General features: G+C 38.4%; 1 protein-coding gene and 1 long non-coding RNA gene across 36 annotated transcripts in view; one reads left to right on the top strand and one right to left on the bottom strand.

Annotated features, from left to right (window-relative positions):
* Positions 1-790: 790 nt before the first annotated feature.
* The window catches only part of RIMS2 (regulating synaptic membrane exocytosis 2), a 596,173-nt gene continuing 570,278 nt past the window's right edge, over positions 791-26,685 (bottom strand). For all 35 annotated transcript variants that reach the window (XM_082434237.1, XM_082434243.1, XM_082434242.1 and 32 more), the window contains 5 exons: positions 11,794-11,935; positions 8,141-8,253; positions 7,745-7,846; positions 6,252-6,391; positions 791-5,755 (listed from right to left, as the gene is read on the bottom strand). In XM_082434237.1, the coding sequence (XP_082290363.1) occupies positions 5,537-5,755; positions 6,252-6,391; positions 7,745-7,846; positions 8,141-8,253; positions 11,794-11,935 (716 nt within the window). In that variant the 3' untranslated portion in view covers positions 791-5,536. The remainder of the gene's footprint in view (positions 5,756-6,251; positions 6,392-7,744; positions 7,847-8,140; positions 8,254-11,793; positions 11,936-26,685) is intronic.
* Positions 5,190-7,835, top strand: LOC309647236. The gene is made up of 3 exons (XR_014255878.1): positions 5,190-5,298; positions 6,067-6,224; positions 7,752-7,835. It is a non-coding gene; the product is annotated as an uncharacterized lncRNA (long non-coding RNA).

Raw genomic sequence — 26,685 nt, 5'->3', positions numbered from 1 at the left:
CCCCCTATACCACCATCAGTTGAAGCCAGAAGAATGGGATTAGTTAGAAAATGGCAGGTCTCTTGGGAACACTATGGATAGATCAGAAAAGGAAGCATACTAAACAAAATAGTCCCCTACCTCAAAGCAAAATGACAGGAAGCTGGTGCTTGGGCATTAAGAACACCACAGGTTTAAAGTCTTTCTAACTCCACCATATACAAATTATGAACATAAATTTTAGGACTCGGGAATCTTCCAAGTTGATAACCACAATCTTTCCTAGAATATCTGAAAGGGATATTCACTGTTAATGCTGTGTATTCGGCGACTGTAATGTGCTTAGTGCTGAGCTAGGTGCTATGCTGGGTACAGAGCTATAGACCATGGTTCCTATGTTCAAAGATCTAACAATTGAATGGGATTAAGGACTGAGGAGCATTCTGAGAACCATTTTAAATATAATTAAATAGAGGATTATCCCTTACCGATGACTATTTATGAATAGTCCTCGCATCAAGTTTAAGTTAAAACTATCTTCTCAAGGAAACCCTCAGTGGTTCAGAAGTAGCTTAGGCTGCAGAAATCTGTATTGTTTATTCATTTGTTCACTCATAAGCACTTCGTATGAACTCACCTTTGCTTTAGACACACTACTAAGTGGTAGAGTTACAGTTCCCTACCCTCAGATTTCTCAGCTGCTGTTCTCTCTGCCTGGATTATTCTTCACCTAACTCCCATCTCCCATTGCCACCATCACCTTGTATTTAACTCCTGTTCAGTTTTTTTTAGAAATTCACGTTCTTATTTATTTATTTATTGATTGATTGCTGTGTTGGGTCTTCGTTTCTGTGTGAGGGCTTTCTCTAGTTGTGGCAAGTGGGGACCACTCTTCATCACGGTGCGCGGGCCTCTCACTATTGCGGCCTCTCTTGCTGCGGAGCACAGGCTCCAGACGCGCAGGCTCAGTAATTTGTGGCTCACGGGCCCAGTCGCTCCGTGGCACGTGGGATCCTCCCAGACCAGGGCTCGAACCCGTGTCCCCTGCATTGGCAGGCAGATTCTCAACCACTGCGCCACCAGGGAAGCCCTCCTGTTCAGTTTTATAGATATTAGCCTTCCTCGGCTCTCTTGACTGGGTTAAAACACTGCTGTATATTTCCATAGCTTTTATCCCCTTTGGAAAGTTATCTTACTTGTAATTTTTTACCCAATGTGTGTCTTCCTTAGTAGAATGAAAGTCCCATGGGGACAGGGCCATGCTTTTTCTGTTCACTACAATGCCTAAAATAGTGTCTCAAAATAGCAAGGACTAAATATTCATTAATTTGGCAGATACTTATGGAACATCTATGTGTCCAGCATTGTTCTTATCACTGAGGATACAAAAGAGGGGGGAAAAAACCCATATATGGTCCCTTCCTTGAAGGAGCTTATAAGTTAGTCAAAGTGTTGATTTAATGATGGAAGAATGTTTAACTCAAACTCCTTATTTCCTGGGTGAAGAAATGATTGCCAGAGAGACTAAGTGACTTAAGTCATATGAAGAATTTGAGTGCTGTAGATTTTTTGTTTTTTATTCCCTCTTACACACTGCTTCTCAATACACATTTCACAAACCAAAGGTGGATGTGTAAACTTCTGTTCATTCAGTCCCTGGATGCTAGAGGATATTGAGGCATCATGAGCTGTGTGAGTGGAGACAGACATGCAGAGAATGTGATTTTTGTGCCAAGAATGTCAAAGGTTAAGTCAGTATAGACAGACAGCTTTGGTGATTTCTTGGCCAATTCTCCCACAGCCCCCATGATAGTGACCATCATGTCCTTCGTCTTTGCTTGTGGACCCTCGGTGTCTGGAGTTCCTGGGAAAGTGAAGGTGTTAGCGTCGATGCAGCCATGTGGTTAGGGTTTAGTCAGGAACTGCTACAGGAGAGCTCAGTCCTGAGCCAGGAATTGCAGGAAGGGACTAACATGGATCACTTTTGAGAAAGTAGAAGGGCTTTTCAGGAGAGGGCATATAAAAAAAGGCAAGGAGATTTTTAGGAGTGTATGAACAGCAAAGAAATAGCTTGCTAGAGCAGAGAGTATATATTAAATAGTGAAAAGATAATATGGGATAGATATGGGGGACTGGGCTGGAATCAAGTCCTTGGAAATGAAATGGCTGGTTCAAGGAATGGAGAGAGAACTAGGTTTGGATTTCAGTTGGATTTCTAATTAATCAAACTCACTCTTAAATCTAGAGCCGGGGAGGACTTCCACTGGAACTCTGCTGGGGTTCTTTCTCGCAGTTTGAGGAACCACCCTAGAAGGGTATGGAGAGACCCTCTCCTCCACTCATACTCACGCGACAGAAGCCAGTCTCTGGACAGGTTGTTATATATCAGTTGCTCCATGTCAGGTTACCACACGTGTGTCCCCAACTGAAAATGCACCCCACCCCAGTCCCCCACAAAGTTGAACCGACACATCAGTGGAAACACATAGCACTGTCACCCTCGCCATCTCCAACCAGGGAATGGCAGAGCCTGTGTGTGATTCTCTTTGACTGCTGTTAGTGGAGGCCACACTGACTCAGAAATCTCACTCATTTAGATCTGTGAGTTGCTGAGTCATTTCATCAGAAAGCACCTCAATCTGCAATAACCTTTTTTAAAAGCAACCAGTTTTAATGATGTGAGCCGAAATCCTTTGGCATTTTAAAGAAGTGCTCTACTGAGGGCTATCTGCTAAGACCAGCAGTTTGCTTCTGTTATGGAGAGGTGGAAAAGATGATTTCATTGTCTTTAAATCATGTGCGGGCTCAGGGAATGAGCTGTAGCAGGCTTGGGAATGTGTGGGAAGAAGTCAGAAGGCCATGCATACAACGTCTGCAAAGAAAATGTTTTATTTAAAGTGTTAAATACCATCACGAGAATGAATTTGAGTTTTACATTAGTTGGTGTTCATTACAGGACTAATCTGCCCTTTTTTTTTTTTCCAACTGGAATTCCCTTTACTTTTAAAACATACTATGTACAGGGCAGCAATGGTCACTGGAATAGTGCTATTTACATGACTAAACCACAAGTCGAGGTGCAGACGTGAAAATTAAAAAAAAATACACCAACATTAAAATAAATACTGCATAATGACAGGTATGTACAAATATTCCATACAGTCATGTCCTTCTTATTAAAATTAGAAATAATTTATATAGGAATATGCACAAAAGATTATGTGACTGCATCTTAGTATCAGGAAAATGGTAAATGTTTATTCTAAGGGAGAGTATAGACACTATAGGTCTATTAAATCAATTGTTGCTGGTACACAAGTGTCTAAATTATTTCAATAAAGTTTTATTCGTTCTTTTCAACTTTACCTGGGTCCATCGTAGGTCTCAGAATGTCAAGACACAGTCTCGGTGTATTTCGTATTGCACCACATAAAGAGAAGGCATTTTTAGTGATACTCATTTTTAACTTTTGCACCATATCAAGCATGATAGTTTTGAATGGTCAACACTGAATTTAAAAAGGAACACAAAAGAGCAATTTTTGTGCGTGGCCTTAACTTAAACAAATGGTATGTACGTGGATTTCAAAAGTTGTTGCAAGAAGTTAAAATCCATCTATAAGAATGTGTTATCAAAGTGCACAGAAAGAAACAAAGAAGTATGGGTGGTTTATTACATTACTAGGTGACTTTTCTCCTAAGTCGGGGAACTTAAGAGAAATTTGACCTTGCAGCACCACCCAATGGTAATAACTGTCTGTAAAACCAAAGGCAGGGGTTTGATTTTGGGGATTTGTGTGTAGACTTTCAGTGATGGCATCAAAGAACTGTTAATAGGCAGACTGACTTTCTTTGAGTCACCTAAAAATTAGAGCTTTAAAATTATCTGTTGCAAATTTATGTTTGTTATATTTCTTTAGAAATATAATTTGTGAAAAATTGAATTTTACTACAGAAAAATGAATTAATAAACAGCCTTGTGTTTCAGGGCTCCAAATTGTTAGCAGTGTTTCTATTCACATAGTAAATGGAAATTGGCTAAAGGAATTGCTTTAATTAATTAAAACACAAAACACAAAACCTAAGACCTTCTAGAAATAATACTTTAACCCCTGTATGAATAATGCTGGTGCTAAAAACAAATTTATTAGACATTACAATGGCCACATGATTTTAGGATTTTCCTGTAAACTGAACTTTGAAGATGAAAATAAAATTACCATGCACTGTACAATAAATTGCAAAAGTTCAAATATCTTCTTTATCAAATACATGCTGACTTACTCTAATGTACTCCCAAGTCATGTTGCAAAATCCTTTTCAACATGCTTGAAATAAAGAAAGCTCTTAAATAGTTTTTTCCCCCCTTGAGAAATTCAGAGATTCAGAAGCATCTATAGCTCTGAATCAAACATGGGGTATAAGAGAGTATCAGGTCAAAAACTTGTAATTTTTTAGCATAATGTTCACTCTGGTAGGGAGAAAGAAAATAAAAGATTAAAAGAGGGAGAAGAAGAAAAGTGAGATAGATAGATAGTAGAAGAAAGATGTGAACAATTTGCACATATTGAACTTTGTAAGATTTGCATATTTAACATGGAAATAAATTGAATATGTTATACTTATTTGTCACATAAAGAGAATTTTAAGTATTTTCTAGAAAGTATTTTCTTCTGTAATGTCTGCCAAAACACAGACTATGATTACTTTAAAGAATAAACATGGTGTGTCTTTGTATCACCCTGTTGCATTCTCTCCCTTTTTTAAAACCATGCACTAGTGAAATTTATTTTTAAAAATAATATAAATTGTTGAAAATGGCTGATTTTTATTTTTATTTTTTGCAAGTTGCAGCCCCAAGAAAATAATTTAGGTATTCAGCTAATCTGTGTCCATGCAAAAAAAAGTTTCTTTAACTTCATTCAGTACCGTGTAGCCACAGAACTTTGTTTTTCAGAGTCCAACTCATCTTGGCATTAGTGAGTGCCATGCCTGCTGGAGCTCCGAAGTCTGCCACTGTTCACGCTGTCACGTTGGACTGGCTGCTCCCGTCCCCGTCCAGGGGAGGGCTGACGTTTTTTGTCCTGGACCAAGTCTTTGGTCTCTTGCTTTTCACCTGATGCTTCCTAGGACTTCATGCCTTGACTTGTAACATGGCTTAATGGCTGGATAGCTCCATTTCTGTGGCATCACAGGACTTTGGGGTCAGAGAAATGAAGAAAAAGGAACGATAAAAATATAAAGGTGCCATTGAAAAGGGCTTTTGCTGCATGAAACTGATTCTTTGAGATTAATCCATGGCTTCAGATTGGACCAAAATGTGAGTGTTATTCAACTCCAAACCTGATAGTTCGTCATAGCTCCGCTCTTTCACCTGAGGGCCTTCTTTAGGGCACAATGTGTGCAACTTCCTCTGAGAACACAGGATCGCTTTGTATCCCTAGAAACAGGCTCAGAAGACACAACATTAAGCATGCAGTGTTACCAGGGTTTGCGACCTGTGGGTTTTTTTTTTTTTTTTTGTAACGCTGGTTGCTATGACAACAGTTTTACAGCTGCTATGAACGAGAGTAAGAAGGTCCAGTTGAACTTTCCAGAGATGATTGGGAAGCTCTTCTTGTCAGAGGGGCCAAGGTTGGATCTACTAGGGAGGAAGGGGGGAAAAGTTTGAACCAGCCAATCACCATATTGGATAGCTCCAGTTCATCTAAAAGTATCTGGGCCACTCCCATAAAGGATTTGTGATCCATGCGGCCATAGTCTCCCCAGACTATGATCTGTTGGCAAAATTAAAAGAGCAATGTCAGTATAATCATGTATGTAAAAGCTTGTAAACTAAAATACATTCAGTTAATGCACTGACATCAAACATCAAGTTATGTAGTTGTATTTAATTACTGGGATAGTTGTCTTTACTAGAATCCGAAGGTACGTTAGGAAAACTTTACAGGAGTGTTAAGATCATAAGCAATCAAGGAAGATGGGAGCTTATGTGTGATGGGGGTTTACAAGTCACTTTAAAGGAAACAACAGTGTGTATAGCTTTTTTTTCCTTTCTCACATTCATTTCCATTATGGTTTATTACAGGATATTGAATATATCGATAGTTCCCTAGTGTGTATAGCTTTATAGCACTGGCCACTGCTTTGAAGTTTCCCAAGAACTTCAGCTGTGAGGAATGGAAAAGGATGCGATAAGAAAAGATGTTGGATACAAAGTTTGACTCCATGAAGACACTTTCTTAGGTAAGGAATATATAATTCAGTAAATACCTGTAAAACCTTTCCTTGGGGACTTTCTTCAAAAGATAATAGCTGCTGGTAGAGGGGTTCCAGCGTCTTTCTTGCCACTTTTGTTTTCTTTTTGGCTATGCAGACTCCATTATCTAATAGATACACCTTTACATACGGTGCTTGGGAAAGAAAACACAGAGGAGAGTTAAGTGATGAGCTCTGGTTACGGAACACCCAGCTTACGGGTGATGTCTGCCACAGCTTAATCTTAGGCTGGAAGAGCCAGCGGTCAAAAATCACTGGCCTTTCCACATTACGTCAAAATCATTAGCTAAACAATAGATAACTATCAGCCATTCAGGTAGTTTTAGGCAATGTTAACATAGCCTCTGAGTTGATTACTATTTTGCCATCAACTGGTTATATGGATTTGAACAACCGCATTAAAAAAAAGAGAAATGCTTCCAGTTCCTAACAATTTCAAGGAAGATGTCTCGCTCAGTTTTTCATGTGTCAATACTTAAATCTACTTAAACGTGCTCGAAATTATATTGTTTTACTCACCCATCCCCACAAATCATTGATCACTCAAAAGGGTTTATTTATTGATGGTGTGGGTACACAACAGGGGTGGGGTTTGATGTAATATGTTCAAATTAGCCAGGAAGAGGCAACTAATTATGAATACCATGGGTTGAAGTTTTTCTGACAGACTCTTCATAAAAACACTTTCGTGCGTGTACAAACTGCAGTGTTCTTTCTAGCAGAGTCAGTTGACTAAACGCCAAGACGTTTATGAACACAAGTGTCTTAATCACCACTGCAAGGCTGTACAATAGGTAACATACATTACAATTTGGAATTTCTGCAAGGACACGGAAGCTAGAGATTCAAAATTACAATTCAGTCAGTGGAGGTGCTGAGGTGAGAAACCAAGTTTCAGAATTGTTCTATACTTCAGATCCAAGGTTCTCTACATCTCTGCATCAGACATCTGGAACCTGTGGCACTCCCCATGGCTCTAAGCACCTTAGGTTATGACATTTCGGTAAGAAATATGTGACATCACAATAAAAACTTATAATGGTGCCTCTCTATACATTACAGGAAGTAAGAATCTTATAATTAGAATGTCCTTCACATATGGGCTTATGCTACTTTGGGAGCCTGTAACTATTTTTACTCTAATTCCAGGACTCTAAGGATTCTTAAGGAGAATTTAGAAGCTCCAGATAAACTGAAGAATAACACAAACACCAGCTAACAAGAACTTCTTATGTACACGTCGTACAGAATGAATGTGATAGGTTTTATTTTGCAGTGGTTTCTGCCACATACGCGCTTATCCCCGTCAGACCACCCTCACTGGGTGCTCACTCAGGACAAACACACAAACTACCACTTAACTGTCCCATTTATTAGTATCCTTGATCATTTAAGAGCGAAGTTTCCAGCATCTAATCAAAAACAAAGTCTCTGAATTGAGAAGTGTGGATTATGACCAATAATAGAAGAATCTCTTCTGTTCTTACCTGGCAGTGTCTTGGAACCTGGTTTTACAACAAGGCCGCGGGCCCGAATGATTTCCACCTCCAACTGTCCCTTTTTGTCCATCATTCCTACCTGAATGTCACCTAATGGCGTGTGAGGAAGAAACAAACAGTGAGAGAAATGCTTGTGCCAAAGATCTCGGGTTTATCATTGTTTCATCATTTCCTACATCTTTTCCTAAATTCAAATATATTTAAAAATTTATCAATGATACCTTACTTTAAAAAGCATATAAATTAAAATGGAAAAACTTAGTCAAAGTTTTTTGTTTAAATCTAAGCTACTCATTCCTGATAATACTGCTAAAGATCCTATTAAATTAAAGAATGTGATTTTCAATAATCTAAAAGAAAAACAATTACGTGACAAATTCTTACCCATGGCAGGTGTGGCCAGAGTCTGGCGCCCCACTAGCTGGGCAGGGCCAAGGCCATCCAGAAAATCACTGAATTGGCTATCAGAGGCCAAGCGGACACCAGGGAAAATCAGACTAAAAGTAAAATAACACACAGGATTAAACCTTCGACTCCTGTTTCCATCTAGCCCCCTTTCCGTGGCAGGAGCAGTTGGTACCTATTTTGCCACTTACATTAATTGGATCCCAACCTCCCCACTGCACCTCCACGGCTCTCCCTCCTTATCCTCTAGCAGCCCTCGTCCTGTATTGCAAGCCTCTGTTTATGTGTCTTTCTTTTCCTTGTCTGGAGGGCATGAACTGTGATTTCTATGTATAGCACTCAGTACACTTTGAGCACTTATTCCATGACAGGCGTTAGCATATTGAATCTCTTAGCTGCACTATGAGAGGTTCTATTATTTAACCCATTTTATCGATGAAGAAAGTCTTCAGATCATTCCCATCAACACCCAAACACACTGCTATTTCTTCCACCTTAAAAAAATCCCTTTCCTAACCTCCTTCCCTCCCCAGCTACCACCCCGTTTCTCTCCTTGAAACTTCGTAGAGCTGTCTCTATGTACCATCTTCGATTTCTTTCCTCTCATTCTCCTTTGAAAATCGAATCAGTTTTTCCTTGCTCTCTTCCTCACTTTTTCTCCACTCCACCAAAATTTCTCTGATCAACGTTACCTAGCAGCCACAGTGGTAAATCCGACCGTTAATACTCCAGACTTGTCTAATTGAACATATTAGCCTCATTTGACCCAATTGATCCCTCCCTCTTCCTTGAAACACTTTCTCCACTTTGCTTCCTGGACTCTCTAGCCTCCTGGTTTTCCTCTTTGGCTATTCTTCCTCAGTCTCCTTTGCTAATTTTACCACTAAATATAGGAGGCTCCATCTTTTGACTTCTTCTCTGTAAGTCCTGATTCCCTTGGCAATCTCATCCAGTTTCAAGGTTTTAAACACCATCTATGCTCATATCGCCTAGACTGACATCTCCAGCTTGGGCCTCTCACTTGGGCCCCAGACCTGTATTCTAACTAACTAACTCTGTCTCCTTACCTGCTTGAATGTCTAATAGGCAATTGAAACTCAACTTGTCCCAAGCTGACTCTCAAACCCCAAACAAACAAAACATCAAACTCTGCTCTTCTCGGAGGCTTCCTGTCTTAAATGGCAACTTCATTCTTTCAGTTGCTCAGCCCTGGAGTTGTCTTTCCTCTGGACTGAATAGTAAAGCCGTAATCCTCAGTATGACTGTATTTGGACGTAGAACCTTTAAAGGGATATTTCAAGTTCAATGGGTCATAAAGGTGGGGCCCTAAGCTAATACGACTGGTGTCCTTATAAGAAGAAGAAACACCAGGGGTATCCATGAAGAGAGAAAAGACCATGTAAGGACACGAGAAGGTGGCCATTTGGGAGCCAAGGAGAGAGGTCTCAGGAGAAACCAAACTTACTGACACCTTGATCTTAGATTCCTAGCCTCCAGAACTATGAGAAAATAAATTTCTGTTGTTTAAGTGGTACTGTTTCTGTGTATTTTGTTACGGCAGCCCTAGCAAACTAATACACTCTTTCTCTCACATTCATATCAAATGCATTATTGAATCTTATTGTCTCTACTGTCAAAATACATCCAGAATCCGACCTCACTAATGCTACCACTCAGGTCCAAGCCATCATTTTCTCTTTCTGTATTGCTGCAACAGCCTTCTGAATGATCTCCCCGTTGCCACCTTTCTCTCCACTCCCACAGCAATCAGAGTGATCTGTTAAAACTGAAGCCAGATAATGTCAGGCCTCTGCTCACAATCCTCCACTGGTTTCACATCTCGATCTGGGTAAAAGCAAAGTCCTTGCAATGATGTATAAAGACAATACAACCTGTCCATCCCTGCCCCCCATATCTTAATTCCTAGTTTTTTACTACTCCTGCCCTCATTCCCCAGTGCCACCATTCCCACTACTGATGCCAGGTAAGCTCCAGCCTCAGCGTTGCTTCAGCCTGAAATGTTCTTCCTTCAAACATTCACGTGTTCACTAACTCCCTTCAGATTTTTAATCAGATGTGCCCTTTTCCCTGTCTAACCTACATAAAACCCTACCCTTAACCCCTGCCATCTCTTCTCTCACCTTTTTCTCCTTAGCACTTATACCACCTAATCTATTATATATTAAATATTATATATTTTCCTAATTTTTCTTTTATTTGAACAATTTTTCAAGTTTATTGTCCATCTTATCTGTTAGACTGTAAGTTTGATGAGGGTAGGGGTTTTTTCCTTATTTGTTCACTGATATATATCCAGCATTAGAACCATGCCTGAAATATTGTAAGTACTTGTTAAACTCAATCAATTAATTAAAATGAATCTTAAAAAAAAAAATCACATAACTTGCCCAAGTTTCTACAGCACCAAAAAACAGATTAGAATTTAAGCCTATATGATTCTAAAGCCTATGGTCTAACCACCAACTGATTTTTGCTTCCTCGTACGACATATCCCCAACTCATAGCAAAGTGCCTAGAACACTAGGAGGTGTGGAAATATCTGTTGAATGAATTTATGAGCATTCATCCCATTGCTCCAATAAGACTATAAACACCTGGAGCACAGGGGTCATAGTTTAAACATTTTTATATCCCTAACAGTGTCTAACACAGTGCTTTGCAGTGATGAGTGTTCACTGCACATTTCTTTTTTACTTGATTCTCCATCTCTTTTAAGACTTCCTTGATTAATGTCAAATCTATTTCGTCCCCCAAACTTAATTCCCAAATATACAGTTAATCCAAACCTTTTTAATGCTTCCATAAATATCCCATATAACCTTATTTATAAATGTATGGAAACCATATAAATCTCTTGTATTTATATAATTGTGCTAGCTGCTCCTATGGCCTCACATCTGTGAACTGACTACACATAAGTTGCCTAAGCACCTGATGCTTCCATGGTGATGACAGATGAGGTCAGTAAACCCCATTTTCCTCTATTAATGTCCTTTATGCACCCATCTACGATCTGCAGTTGCTAATTATTGTTAATTTGTTGGGGACAGGGCTGTACAATCTTTACAAATGCTTTAAAAATATCTCAGACACAGTGGAGTCAAGGGAAAGCTACATGATAACTACCTAAAAGAAAGGCTCACCAACTTTGTGGCATTTCTTTCTGGCTGTTACATTTATCCGAACTGTTCGTTACTGGATGGAACTAAGTATGTATCAATATTCTATATTTTTTAGTAATAACTCTTAGAGCAAAGATTTAAAAAATTACCATCGTACATGTGGCATGGGCACAAGTGCTTATTATTTCTGTGCTTTTATGTATTATTTCAAGGTAGGGCAAACTTCTGTTTGTGACAGTCACATTTTAGCATCTTGCCCTTAAGGTGAAACACTTTATCCCCAAACCTATTTCCACTGATATAAAAAGCCAGATATGTCACATTTCTCAGTGGCAGGTAAGCAAAAGTTTTCTTCAGAGCAAATCAGCCAGTGAAAGTTAAAATGGTGCTATAGGGCATGTGAGTTAGCTTTGGTGAAAGCACAGAGTGAGGTAGAGGAGAAGGTCTGCAGCAAGGCACGGAGACCACGGCCCAGCCAGCATCACTCACTTTCCTTCTGAGCTGTAGCTGTTCACGCTGCCGTCTGTAGATTCTCGGCTTGCCTGTCGAGTCATCCAGTTCCTCATTTCCACAGCCAGGCCCGTCTCTGTACTTCTCTGCACGGTGCTCCGTAGCTTTTTACCACCGGCTTCTGCACGGACAGAAAACAAAAGGGGTGATCGTTTTGTCATCATCATCTGGTAACAAAAAATAGCAGCCAGTGCTTTGAGGTCCTCAGATGAAAAACCTGCATAAATACAAAATGCTTTTATGAAGGAGACAGAGAGAAAAGGTATTTCAAATCATGTCTTGTTGAGTGGGGTGAAAACTTTCTAAAAAATCTTCAAGAAGCACAAAATACCATTGTTTTATTTCCATTTAAAACAGTGTTCAAATTGGTAACAAAAGGAACAAAAAGGTTCAAGCTATGTAAAATAAGCTTTGTTTTCATTGTAATATTTAAATCAAGATGAATTTATGCCTGTCTTTTTCTTTTTTCTTTCTTTCTGTCATAGTCAAAGTAGGCCTTCACATTATTTCCAAAGAATAGGTGGTGAGTAATCCTCAATTCTAGCTTTAACTTTCACACAAAAACCTGTTTTTGCAGGGTGATCAGTATGAGAAAGCAAAGAAAGCTACACTAAGGAGATAGCCCTGCCTGATAACACTTTCACATCTGTTTGTAACTTTCAGAGAGATTCTCATAAGGAATGCAAAACCCAGCAATGCCACGTGAAAAAAGAGCTTTTAAATTTTTGGTCATAGATAGTCATGTTCTTAAGGATCTTCCACAGTTTGAATAGGAGGTTTGCTTCTGGAAGCCAATTAGAAGACCAAACAGGAAACTGAGTCAAGTACCACAGATGTAACAGAGGTACGAAGTGCCATCCGCAGAGGACAGGGAGGTAGGAGCATCACAGAGGGAGTTGGGATTTGAGCTGGGCTTGAAATAGGGCAGATTGGGATCCAAGAAACAGCCCCAGTTATCAAAGGCCTTGCATGTTGGAATGTGGAGCTGAGAGATGACTAAAGCTGGAGCAACAGGGGGATGGTTCAAATTACTTGTATTAACTTACTTCCTGTCAGGTCTAAATATTTATCCACACTGATTATTCATATCATTAGTATTTTGGGATATGGGAAGCTCTTTTAGTGCCTGGTATTAATAATTTCATTTTAGATCAATAAATATTTGGTGATATTGACAGTGACTTGTGGAAATCCTTTCCATCAAACCTCATAATATTTGCTCACCATTTTGAAACACTGCTTTAAATTTCATCTCTTCTCCACTTCCAACTTTAATGTACATCAAAATGCTTTAAAAAGTATATATAAAATATGTTATCACTGATCTACAACTCAGTTCCATAATCTGAGCCTATTTTAGATAATTGAGAGTAAAACATGTTGTACTGATATGAACTATTGAGAGGAGCTAAAGCATCCCCCATTGATGACGGAAGGCTCTTCCTTCCAGAGAAGTGGTTAGTTAATACATGTAAAAAGTGAGAAAATTTTAAAATTACCAATTGGCAACCTCCAGTGGAATAAATGATTCAAATAAGGCACATCAATGGATGCTAATGCCATTAGATAAAAGGATATTCATATGAGCCAAAAAAATCATCCCACAAATTAGTTCTAATTGTTAAAGGAAAACAGGTACTTTACTACTGGGAAACCTGGCTATGGCCATCTTAATCAAGTGAGCAAACTTAGCACTAATAGTGGGGCAATCACTGTAGCACCTATCAAGTTGTTCTGGACAAAAGTACACAACCTGTTTCTAATCAGGTCTTTGCAACCAACTTCTAAGTTTTCAAAAATAGGATAGAATAACAAGATAAAGGATACAAACACACAAAATGAGACAAACCCAGAACATGGGATTTTGTTCAAGAGAATTAACCTACTCTCTTAAAGTTAATATCATAAAAACAAACTAATAAGGTGGGGGAATTGTTCCAGCTTTAAAAATATCACAGGGATGTAACTATTAAATGCTATAAGTATAGTTTGATTGGTTTCTTTTCAAGAAAAAAAACAACAAAAAAAGAAACCCTAAAAGCAAAACACTAAAAGCAATATTAGGACAAGTAGGGAAAATATGAATATGAATTGGGTATTAGATGGGATAAGAAAATTGTTGATTTCCCTAGGTAGATAATGGCATGTATTATAAAAAATTTCCTTATCATTAGGAAATACATACGCTGAAGTATTTAGACATGAAATGTTATATTGTTTGCAACTTACTTTCAAACAGTATAGCAAAAAATACACATATACATAAAACAAAGAGGATGAAATAACAACAACAATAACAGAAAGGATGGGGATGAAGAGCAGACCTTGATAGCCATACATTCAATATTTATGATTTTATTTGAGAGTGATCCCCAAACGGCCACATTAAACTGAATGAAGTAAGTCAGACAGAGAAAAATATCATATGATATCGCTTATATGTGGAATCTAAAAAAATGGTACAAATGAACTTAGTTACAAGACAGAAATAGAGTCACTGGTGTGGAAAACAAACTTATGGTTACCAGGGGAGAAAGGGTGGGGGAGGGATAAATCGGGAGATTGGGAATGACATATAGACACCACTATGTATAAAATAGATAACTAATAAGGACCTACTGTATAGCACAGGGTACTCTACTCAGTACTCTGTAATGACCTATATGGGAAAAGAAATCTAAAAAAGAGTGGATACATGTATATGTATAACTGATTCACTTTGCTGTACAGCAGAAACTAACACAACATTGTAAATCAACTATACTCCAAAAAAAATTAATTAAAAAAAAAGTAGTAAAATTTTGTCCAGGTGTGAACTGGAATCATGAAAGGTGCTGGGCTGGTGTGAGGGAGCCAGGCCAGTGGCTGATTCCTGGCCTCTCCGCGTAGCTTTACTGTTCACTTCCTGTGGAGAATGCCTATGAAGAATGAAAAACCACCACCAAGTGAGATATACAACTTCAGTGACATTTGAAAATGCAGAATGAGGATAAGTACAGAAAACATGACTTCCTAAAGGTCTCAGGACATGGCCTTTGCAGTGTCAAAAATCTACTGGTTTTCATTTAATGCCTGACTCTTACCACAGCAAAAGTGACTTGAAAATCTGCTATTTTAGGGTGATGAGAACTAGTCACCATTTGGCAAAGAATAACAATACAACGAGCATGTAATCCTTTTGTTTACAGATTGCTTTTTACGTGTCCTCTTTAGAACAACTCTCATAATCCCCATTTTACAGATCCAGTATCCAAGGGTCCCAGCAGGTTACACAATTCCCTGAAGCCAAACAGAAAATGACAGAACCAGAGTTTATACACAGTTCCCTGACTCCAAGTTCTCTGCTATTCACTATTTTGTCGTCAGAATATAACCAATGGGTAGCTTGGACAGCTGTCCATGGAGATGATACTAAGCTAACTCGATGAGTACATGTGGGAGGCCCTGCTAGAAGCAGCTGGTGGGGTGGAAAGAGCAGAGAATAGTGAAGAGGTCAGGCCCTGGTGTCCAACTGTTTCTCTCAGAATCCCTACTCTATCATGTACTAGCTGGGTGACATAAAGCAAGTTACCTTCTCTGTGACTCAGCTTTCTCAAACTGTGAAATGGCAATGATAATAGTAATGCCTACCTGATATAATTTTTGTGACGGTTAAGGAAAATAATATATTTAAAGTGCTTAGGATAGTGCCTGCTATATAGAAAATCTTCAATTAATGGTACTGTTATTATTATTTCTACCAGAAAGGAAATCAGAAAACATGTATTCTAGGCCAATCTTTACCACTGACTAGCTGGCTCTATGGCCTTCTCTGAGTCATATCTCTCTCTGAGTTTCAGGTTCCTCATTTATGAAAAAAAAACAAAGGAGGGGGAGGGTGCCAGATGATCTCTGATCTCTTTTAGCTCTAAAGTCTATGAGTTTGTGTCATTAATGTATGACCAAGACCATGATTAACAGCATATATTGAGGAGATAAGGCTACTCCCTGTCATCTGATGGAATCAAAGAATTCTAGGCATATGCTGAACATTTATAATAGCTTTTTAAAATATGTCTTTTAAATATACTTTGATATATTTATAGACTTATTTAAAAAGTATGTATTTTTCTTTTTTTTTTAACATCTTTATTGGAGTACAATTGCTTTACAATGGTGTGTTAGTTTCTGCTTTATAACAAAGTGAATCAGCTCTACATATACATACATCCCCACATCTCCTCCCTCTTGCGTCTCCCTCCCACCCTCTCTATCCAACCCCTCTAGGTGGACACAAAGCACGGAGCTGATCTCCCTATGCTATGCGGCTGCTTCCCACTAGCTATCTATTTTAAAGTATGTCTTTTTCAATACCACAAATCCTTTGCATCACATTCACAATAAAAGTAATTTAACCTAAATATAATTCATTATGGTGATTCACATTTAATGTTTTGAATGCTGTCATGTTATTCAACCTAAAAACTGAATCTATATAACAGAGAATGCCTATATAAAGTATAGTAGGCAGAATTCTAAGATGGCCCCCATGACTATGTTACTTTACACGGCAAAAGGGATTTTGCAAACATAATTAAGGTTACTAACCAGTTGACCTAAAGATAGAAAGATTATCTCGGTGGGCCTAACACATCCACATGAAAACTTTAAAAGCAGAGTGTTTTCTCTGGCTGGTTCCAGAAAAGTCAGTCAGGGAGATCTGAAACACAAGAAGGATTTGGTGTACCTTTCCTGGCTTGAAGATGGAGGAGACCATGTGGGAAGGACCTGAGAGCAGCCTTCAGCAATGCCTAGCTGACAGGCAGCAAAAAACTGGATTCTGCCAACAGCCTGAATGATCCTGGAAGCTGACTTTCCCCCAGAGCCTCCGGACAAGAACTCAGCCCAGCCTACACCCTGATTTCAGCCATGCAATACCCTAAGCAGGATCCCAGTCGTGGCATGCCAGACATGTGTCCTACAGAACTGTGAACTAATAAATGGGTGTTGTTTTAAGCTGGTAAAAATTTGTGATAATTGTCAAGCAACAACAGGTACTTCTTTAGATTATTGTTTTAACAGGAGATCTATAAAAATAACCTGTTGTGACCACAGGAGTAGAACTGAAATTATCTGTAAGAACTCAACAGCCATGATAAGAAAAAGTATATATTTTAAAAAGTATATATACATATATACACTACATACATATCATATATTTATATATATGATATGTGTGTGTGTATAAAGATGTTTAAAAATACTCAGGTAGCAAACTACAAAACTAAGGCCCAGATTATGTTGTTGCAGAGTTCTTAAACCACTCATTCTGGTGTGGTATTTTAAGCCAAAGTATATTTGGAGAAGGTGCCTGTAGGTAAAAATCAAGTTCTTGAATTACAAAAGATCACAAGCATAAAGCAACACAGGAGGTGTCCTTGTTATTCTGCTCTGATTAGTCTGATGACTCATTTGCTTGGCACCCTCTAAATTCAAAGAAAGCCACTTGAGTAAATAAACAACCAAAGTGTCAGTTTCCCCTAACAATGCTGAAAACCAGGAAACCCTTTGAGTGACTTGACAACAAAAATCAAAAAGTCCTCTCTGCTACTGACTGGAAAACTCTCCTAAGCCCCAAGATGAGACTCACAGTTAAATGCCTAACTTAATGTCAGGGCGACCTCTTTCCAAATCTTGGGTCCACAGAACCCATTCCTGCTTGCTCTCACCTGGAAAGTCTCATCCCCTTTTGCAGACAGACTTACTTTAGAGTCAAGATTTTCTTGATGTTAATATGGGAAATGATTTATGGAAACAGGTTGAAGACAGGTTGGTAGATTCTGAAAAATGACTTCCCATCAGCAGATATTACATCCGGACATGAAGAGGTTGATTTATCTATTTGGTCCTGCAAGACCTCAATATGGGGACACTCATGAGTAGATTACTGTAGTTGTGTACAAAAGCTTGTGCACTTACATTTATGTTTGTCAGGGCTTCTTACTATAATAAACATAATTCAAATCTCAGAAAGTCTAAACAAAATACGGACAAATATCTGACAATTTCTTTTGGGCTAATCCAGGATTGGCATTAACAATTAAAATAAATAGAAATTTAACAGCTGATTTCCAAAATTGTTTCAGAGTTTAACACAAATCCATTCACTCCAACAGCTTTGTCACAGCTATTATGAAGTAGTAAGTGAGTTACAAGTAGAGGTCACAATTACGGTAGACATTAGGGCTGTCTAAATATATTCACATTTCCCTCACTTATGAAGTTCAGTGTGGTCATGTAACTTGCTTGGCCAATGAAATGTGAGCAAAACTGGTCTGTGTAACTTTAGGGTAGAAGCTTCAAATCCAACAATGTATAAAAAGAATTACACACCATGATGAAATGGGATTTATCCCGGTTATACAATGCTGTTTCAACTTTCAAAAGTCAACTAATGTAATGCATCACATCAACAGGCTAGAAAAGAAAAATCACATGATCATATCAACAGGTGCAGAAAAAGCATTCAACAAAATCCAACACCTATTCATCATAAAACTCTCAGTAAAGTAGGAATAGAGGAGAGCTTCCTCAACTTGATAAAGAATATCTACAAAAAATTTAAGCTAACATCATACTTCATAGTGAGAAACTTGAAGCTTTCCCTCCAAGATCAGATACAAAGCAAGAATTTTCCTTCTTACCACTCCTTTTAACATCATACCGAAAGTTCTAGCTAATGCAATAAAACAATAAAAGGAAATAAAAGGTATAGAGATTGAGAAGAAAGAAATAAAACTGTCTTTGTTCACAGACAGCATGATTGTCTACGTAGAAAATCTGAAAGAATCGACATAAAAACTCCTGGAACTAATAAGTGATTACAGCAAGGTTGCCGAATACAAGGTTAATATACAAAAGTCAATTGCTTTCCTATATACCAACAATGAACAGGTGGAATTTGAAATTAAAAACACAATACCATTTACATTAGCATCCAAAATATGAACTACTTAGGTATAAATCTAACAAAATATGTACAAGACCTATATGAGGAAAACTACAAAACTCTGATGAATAAAATCAAAGAAGAACTAAATAAATGGAGAGATATTCCATATTCATGGATAGGAAGACTCAATATTGTTGATATGTCAGGTCTTCCCAACTTGATCTATAGATTCAATGCAATCCTGATCAAAATGCCAGCAAGTTATTTTGTAGATATTGACAAACTGATCATAAAGTTTAAATGGCGAGGCAAAAGACCCAGAATCACCAACACAATATTGAAGGAGAAGAATAAAGTTGGAGGACTGATACCACCCAACTTCAAGAGTTACTATAAAGCTACAGTAATCAGGACAGTGGTACTGGTGAAAGAATAGACAAGTAGATCAATGGAACAGAAATATAGAACCCAGAAACAGACCCACATAAATATAGTCAACTGATATTTGACAAAGGAGCAAAGGCAATACAATGGAGCAGAGACAGTCTCTTCAACAAATGGCGCTGGAACAACTGGATATTCACATGCAAAAAAAAAAAAAAAAAAGAAAGAAAAAAAAGAATCTAGATACAGACCTTAAACCCTTCACAAAAATTAACTCAGAATGAATCACATACCTAAATGTAAAATGTAAAACTATGAAACTTCTGGAAAACCTAGATGACCTTGAGTATGGTGATGACTTTTTAGATACAACACCAACAGCATGATCCATGAAATACAGAATCGATAAGCTGGACTCCATTAAAATTAAAAAGTTCTGCCCTGCAAAAAATCCTGCCAGGAGAATGAGAAGATAAGCCACAGGCTGGAAGAAAATATTTGCAAAAGACATATCCAATAATGGACTGTTATCCAAAATATACAAAGAACTCTTAAAACTCAACAATAAGAAAACAGACAACCTGATTATAAGATGGGCCAAACACCCTAACAGATGCCTCACCAAATAAGATAGTATATAGGTGGCAAATAATCATATGAAAAGGTGCTCTACATCATATGTCATCAGGGAAATGCAAATTAAAACAATGGGATACCAGTACACACCTATGAGAATGGTCAAAATTTAGAACACTGACAACACCAAATGCCGGTGAGGATGTGGAGCAACAGGAACTCTCATTCAGTGCAAACTGGTACAGCCACTCTGGGAAACAGTTTGGTGGTTCCTTACAAGAGAAGGCGACTACCCCAGAGAGTCAGAGCACTCTGCTCCTGTTGTTATTACTTGTTAATATTGCTAATAATTATTTATTTATTTTTTAAAAAATTATTTATTTATTTATTTATGGCTGTGTTGGGTCTTCGTTTCTGTGCGAGGGCCCCCCCCCAGTTGCGGCAAGTGGGGGCCACTCCTCATCGCGGTGCGCGGGCCTCCCACCATCACGGCCTCTCCTGTTGCGGAGCACAGGCTCCAGACGCGCAGGCCCAGCAGTTGTGGCTCACGGGCCCAGCCGCTCCGCGGCATGTGGGACCCTCCCAGACCAGGGCCCGAACCCGTGTCCCCTGCATTGGCAGGCAGACTCCCAACCACTGCACCACCAGGGAAGCCCGCTAATAATTATTAATCCTTATTTTAGCAAGAAATAAAACCAAGCTTATGACTCTTTTGCAGTAAGATCATTCTAAGTTTTTTCCATAAAAGTTGAGGCTTATCATATATATATACATTTTTTAAAATAACAAACCACCCCAAACTTAGTGACTTTATTTATTTATTTTTGGCCACACTGCATGGCATGTGGGATCTTAGTTCTCCGACCAGGGATTGAACCTACGCCCCCTGCAGTGGAAGCGTGGAGTCTTAACCACTGGACCACCAGGGAAGTCCCTCATCTTGGTAATCTTAACACATTTAAATATAAGAAATTATAGCTCTCACTGTACTCTTTTGGGGGTTGTCTTTTTTATGGTACTTTTTTGTTCCTACTACCTGATGTTACTATTATGGCAAATGAAATTATTTAGAAAATTGCTCCCCCTGCTTTTTGGCTTTTTTTTTTAACTGACATCTGTCCTTGGCCACGCATCAGCCCACTGATATTTGTGCCTGTTTCTCTCTCAAAAATGGACATGAAATATCACGAACCTCTTCTTAACTCTCAAGTTAGCTATTTTGAGGCAGCATTTTTGTGGTGAGAAGAGCATGCCATTTTAGAATCAGATGATATGAGTTCAAGTCTTTATTCGATCATTAGCAAACTCTGGGCAGGTAACTTCCTTCCCAAAGCTCAGAGTTCTTTTGTGCAAACTTGAGATCAGACTTAGCCTATGTCATAGAATATATGAAATGTAGTGGTATTTAATGAGTAGCGATAAATAAGGACCAGATACTGTAAGCTCTGTGAAAAAGTTTTGAAAACTGTAAAATGCTATACAAATCCTTCTTTGAAAAATGACTGGAATAATGTGAAATTATCCTAAACTTGCAGGAAGAAAACTATATATAAAAAAGTGGGGCCTTGCCATAGAAATGGGGAGAGCCTGCTGGCCAAACTGGATTAAGGGGCTGCTTTCCCACACAAACCCACAGATTTCAGATGATATCAAGGTGGTTGCCATTGAGAACAAAGCAAGTAGGCAGGGCACAGAGGGTGGAAACTAAAAGAACAGAATCTCGAGGCTTAAAATCTTTGTCCAATGAGGTGTTTGGTTGGAGTCACTCACACTTGAAACTGGCTGGAATCAAACAGCCTCCTGAATTTTTGAAGGATCTGTATAGAAAAAAATAATTACTAGCCCATTTACAAAAGCCTGTTCAGGAACTCCCTGGCTGTCCAGTGGTTAGGACTCCATGCTTTCATTGCTGTGGGCCTGGGTTTGATCCCTGGCTGGGGAGCTGTGCAGCATGGCCAAAAAATTAAAAAAAAAAAAAAAATTAAAAGAAAAAGCCTGTTCAACCCCTAAGGTAACTCCTACTTTTTTCCTAATCTGCACTAGGAAGAAGTGGGCTATGAAAGCTATGAAATCCCCTCTTCAATGCGAACCTTTGTGGCCATAAAGAATAAAGGACAAAGAAACACTTTCCAGAAAACAGAACCCAGGGTCCCAGATGAGTAAACCAAGAAATGTATTCTACTCTCAATCTTCGCCATTCCCTCCAAGTGGGAAAATTCCTGTGGATGACTGATCGCTTTGTGCTTCCTATTCTCTCCTTCAGAAATGAAAATTTTTATTTTGGTTATCCTGCTGCTATTTTACCATTTAAATTGGATGTACTGGAGGCAGATACTGCGTCTTTAGGTTTACAGGTCACTATAACCTGAAAAGCCACATGTGGATATGAAGGAGAGGACTATACATCACTCAAAGATCCTAGATTTCAATCTGCATGGTATATGGATGGCATTTTAAGGTTGTCTTTCTGGGGGAGGGATTGACTATGTTCTATATGCAAAATAAAAATGTCCATAGATATTTTGGGTGGCCAAATCTGCAGGAAAAGTTAAAATTAAGAGAGCCACATACTTTACCTTATTGAGCAAAGACCAAATAGCAAGCCAGTATTTTTAAAGACTTAAAAATAGGTAATTAGGGCTTCCCTGGTGGCGCAGTGGTTGAGAATCTGCCTGCCAATGCAGGGGACACGGGTTCGAGCCCTGGTCTGGGAAGATCCCACATGCCGCGGAACAACTAGGCCCGTGAGCCACAGTTACTGAGCCTGCGCGTCTGGAGCCTGTGCCCCGCAGCAAGAGAGGCCGCGATAGTGAGAGGCCCGCGCACCGCGATGAAGAGTGGCCCCCGCTTGCCGCAACTAGAGAAAGCCCTCGCACAGAAACGAAGACCCAACACAGCCAAAAATAAAAATAAATTAATTAATTAATTAAAAAAAAATAGGTAATTAGGCTGAGCTTAACGTTTTTTTCCCCCCCACTGGTAATTATGTAATTAGATGGATATTTGTTAGGGTTTTTGGCTCACCAGCATTTGAACCCTCTTTCTATGTATGAGAAATAACCCATCCTTTAACTGTAGAAGCTAAAATTGTCAGCTGTCATTTTTCCAACCTGCCTGGCAATTACAACATGAGTAAATGGCTGAGGTTCTGCTGATGAGACACCACCGCCCGAAACTTTGAATCTGAAGCTACTAAATTTGGAGATAAAGAGCATAAAAGCTTAGTTCTACTAATTCACTGGGCTCCTAAAGGGCTTTGGAAGGTAGGGAAGCTAAACTGAATGTAAGAACCAGATTGTGAAAGACTTTGAATGTTAGGCTAAAGGTTTTATTTAGTAGGAGATGGGAATCTACTGAAGTTTTTGGAGAGAGAGTAGTGTCGAGATCAAGATGATGGGGACTTCCCTGGTGGCGCAGTGGTTAAGAATCTGCATGCCAATGCAGGGGACACAGGTTTGATCCCTGGTCCGGGAAGATCCCACATGCTGTGGAGCAACTAAGCCCATGCTGTACAACTACGGAGCCTGCGCTCTAGAGCCCACGAGCCACAACTACTGAGCCTGCGTGCTGCAATTACTGAAGCCCTCAGGCCTAGATCCCATGTTCCTCAACAAGAGAAGCCACAGCAATAAGAAGCCCACGCACCGCAACAAAGAGTAGCCCCCGCTCGTTGCAACTAGAGAAAGCCCGCGCAGAGCAACGAAGACCCAACACAGTCAAAAATAAATAAATAAATAAATAAATTTTAAAAATGATACTTTAAAAGTAGAACTGATATTATCATTTTTGTGTTAGCTTTTTCTTCAACTGAAAATGATTTCAAAGATGGACTAATTCAGTCCTAAATTATCAAGGACTAATGATATCAAGGTGATAATGAGAATGGGAAGGAAGAAAAAGAACTGAAAAAAGCTGGGAAGGAAGCATTTCCTTGGCAGAAGGTGCCAACTGGTGGCACACATTTAAGCCACACTTGGTCAATAGCTATGTGGGTTCAATTAATAATGTTTAAATTTTTTCACTTAGGCACTAACATTTTAAAATTTAAAGGCTTTAAGTAAACATTCAGATTTATAGCTTCTCTTGAGAAGAATAAATTTGCCAACCCTGGGCTGATATTCAATTTGGCATCAATTAGCTAGAACTGAGTATTCACCTTTCCTTTTTGGATGGATAAGCTTTCTCCAGATTTTCAGAGTTCCTGCATTTTCCCTTTTGTATTATATCTGGCCTACTTCACTGAAGTATGTTACTTTCCTGGCCCTCGACTTACAGGAATAATAAGAGAACAACTGATCACTGGAATAGCTAAAATAAATGACCCTTTCATTTTAGTCTCATTAGGCAAAATCTAAACCTTAAGAAATGATACTGCAGGGACTTCCCTGGTGGCGCAGTGGTTAAGAATCTGCCTGCCAATGCAGGGGACATGGGTCCACAACTACTGAGCCTGTGCTCTAGAGCCCGTGAGCCACAACTACTGAGCTCACGTGCTGCAACTACTGAAGCCCGCATGCCTGGAGCCCATGCTCTGCAACAAGAGAAGCCACCGCAATGAGAAGCCTGTGCACCACAACCAAGAGTAGCCCCCGCTCACCGCAACTAGAGAAAGCCCGCACACAGCAACGAAGACCTAACACAGCCAAAAATAAATTAATTAATTAATTTAAAAAAAAGAAATGATACTTTAAAAGTAGAACTTACCATTTTTGTGTTAGCTTTTTCTTCAAGTGGTCAAATAGTATTACATATACATGGCATTAGGTAAATCCCCTCCTCTCCAATCAAATACCATTACAATATGAGATAAAACAAATATACAGAACGATGTTTTCTGGTCAATAGTAAGGGTCTATGAAGACCAGCAGAGAGCACTTAACCATAGTCCTTGGCAGCAACTGGAAGCTGCCATTACAGCTAGTGAAACTTACTAGTGGGTTTCTTTTATAAGTCATTATACACAAGATGTCTCCATAGGAAAGTGTGTCCCCGTTTCTAGTTTTTGGAATTTAGTGAACCTGCTGAAGGATGATAGCAAATTGGGGTTTAACTTGACTTTTGTATTAAATTTAAATTACTTTAAGGGTATTATTTGGACACTTGGCAGTGAAAGATTCTGAATCTTAGATTAAAAATGTAATATCTGATAAGCATTATGAGTGGAACTGTTCTTTGATTTATCCTTTGAAATTCCAAAATATTTTGCTTCACTTTATCGACCTAGAATATAAATCTAATATAAAAATTGTGCTACTGTTGAATATGATGTGGACTCGTATAAGGAATGGTTTATTATACATAACCAATCATAATCTAGGAAAAATAATATCCCCTAAGAAAAGAACCATATTTGGACTATTATTGTCTATCCATGTCCTGTCCCCAATATTGGCATTGTGAAAATGTACAAAAACTATGATCACTGAATTTTAGTAAGTCTAGATCACATGTTATAATTTTAAAATAGTATAAATATGATGGCTAGCAGTCAGTTACATTGATATTCAGCTTAAAAAGAATGGTAGAACTATATACTGTTATTCTTTTACTGTTACTATTAATAGATACTTAGTGAATACCTACTGTGCTAGACATGATGTCTGTACTTAGGAGGATTATATTTAAGTGTATGGAGAATTTTTTATTCCAGTGGAGCATGGGCAAAGTGTTAAGCTCCATTTTAATCAAATGGGACTGCTTATTAAGAATTAACTGCACAGGGAACTATATTCAATATCCTGTGATAAACCATAATGGGAAAGAATATAAAAAAGAATGTATATAGGTATAACTGAATCACTTTGCTGTACAGCAGAAATTAACACAACATTGCAAATCAACTGTACTTCAATCAAAAATAAAAATTAAATTAAAGAAGAATTAAGTGTATTATTTACAAAGGGATTAGAATAAGATAACGTAGCCTCTTAAAGAGTGGGGGATAGTTAAATAGGTCTTCCGGTTACAGTCTGTTTAGTTCCTTTTATATTAATTCCTCATAGCTTCACTATCACCTGTAAAGATACTTTCCTCAGGTTTTCTGGTGATTTTTAAACAATTCTTGTTTCTTAGATGATTTTCCTGTAACTTAATTTTCAAGATAGCGGCATGTAAAAGAAATTAAATAAGTTAATTTATTCAGTTAAATAACCGTAAGATGATAGGATCTCTTCTTCTGTATAATTGCCAAGCCATATTTTAAACAAAGAAGGAAGGCCATAAAATCAAGCAAATCAAATTCATCACATATTATATGTACATTACTGAACAAGAATCACTAGCCCAGAAACACAAGTCACTTTAAGATAGCTTGAGAAACCAGATCTACAAATATTAGGATATGTGCAATTTCCCTACATTATACGACCATACCATTTGCCCTTGGATCTATGGGTGGGTGGGAGGCTTGCTTCTCCTGCTAGGAATGGTAACCATTTCACTGGTTCCTTCTCTCTTAGAATTATCTGTAATGTTTAAAAATTCTACATACAGTAATATTCTATATTAGGGAGGTGGATTCAATGTTGGGGCCAAGTAGTTTATATAGTGAAGCTAATACTCATCTCAGAGGGCTCAATGATAAATAAACATAATTTATAAACAGTTAAAGAACACGTAGGTTCTATTATCCTTACTTTTACTTGAAAAAAAAAAATTACCCAGAGATTTGGAGAACAGTTATCTGGAATATGTCCCGAGACAAAGAACAAAAAGTAAAGTAAAATAAAAAAGAACTGCAAGCAAACAAAAGAGATGCTACAAAGACCAGTCAACAATCTTAACTTATTTTGCTTATACGAATGTCCCTTTCCTCCTCACTTAAGTCAGCCCCACTGAGATTATAATCTGTGGCCAAGTTGTTTAATTTCTCTAAATCTCAGTTTTTGCATATATAAAATGAAAATGATAATCTCCTTGAAGAATCATCATGAAATCAAAGGTATATGGCACAGAGAAGGTGCTCAATAAATGGTAACCAT

Source organism: Balaenoptera physalus (genome assembly GCF_965194825.1).
Source record: "Balaenoptera physalus genome assembly, chromosome: 17".
Taxonomy (NCBI): domain Eukaryota; kingdom Metazoa; phylum Chordata; class Mammalia; order Artiodactyla; family Balaenopteridae; genus Balaenoptera; species Balaenoptera physalus.
The sequence above is the reverse complement of the archived record's forward strand: the minus strand, read 5'-3'. Positions and strand labels throughout refer to the sequence as shown.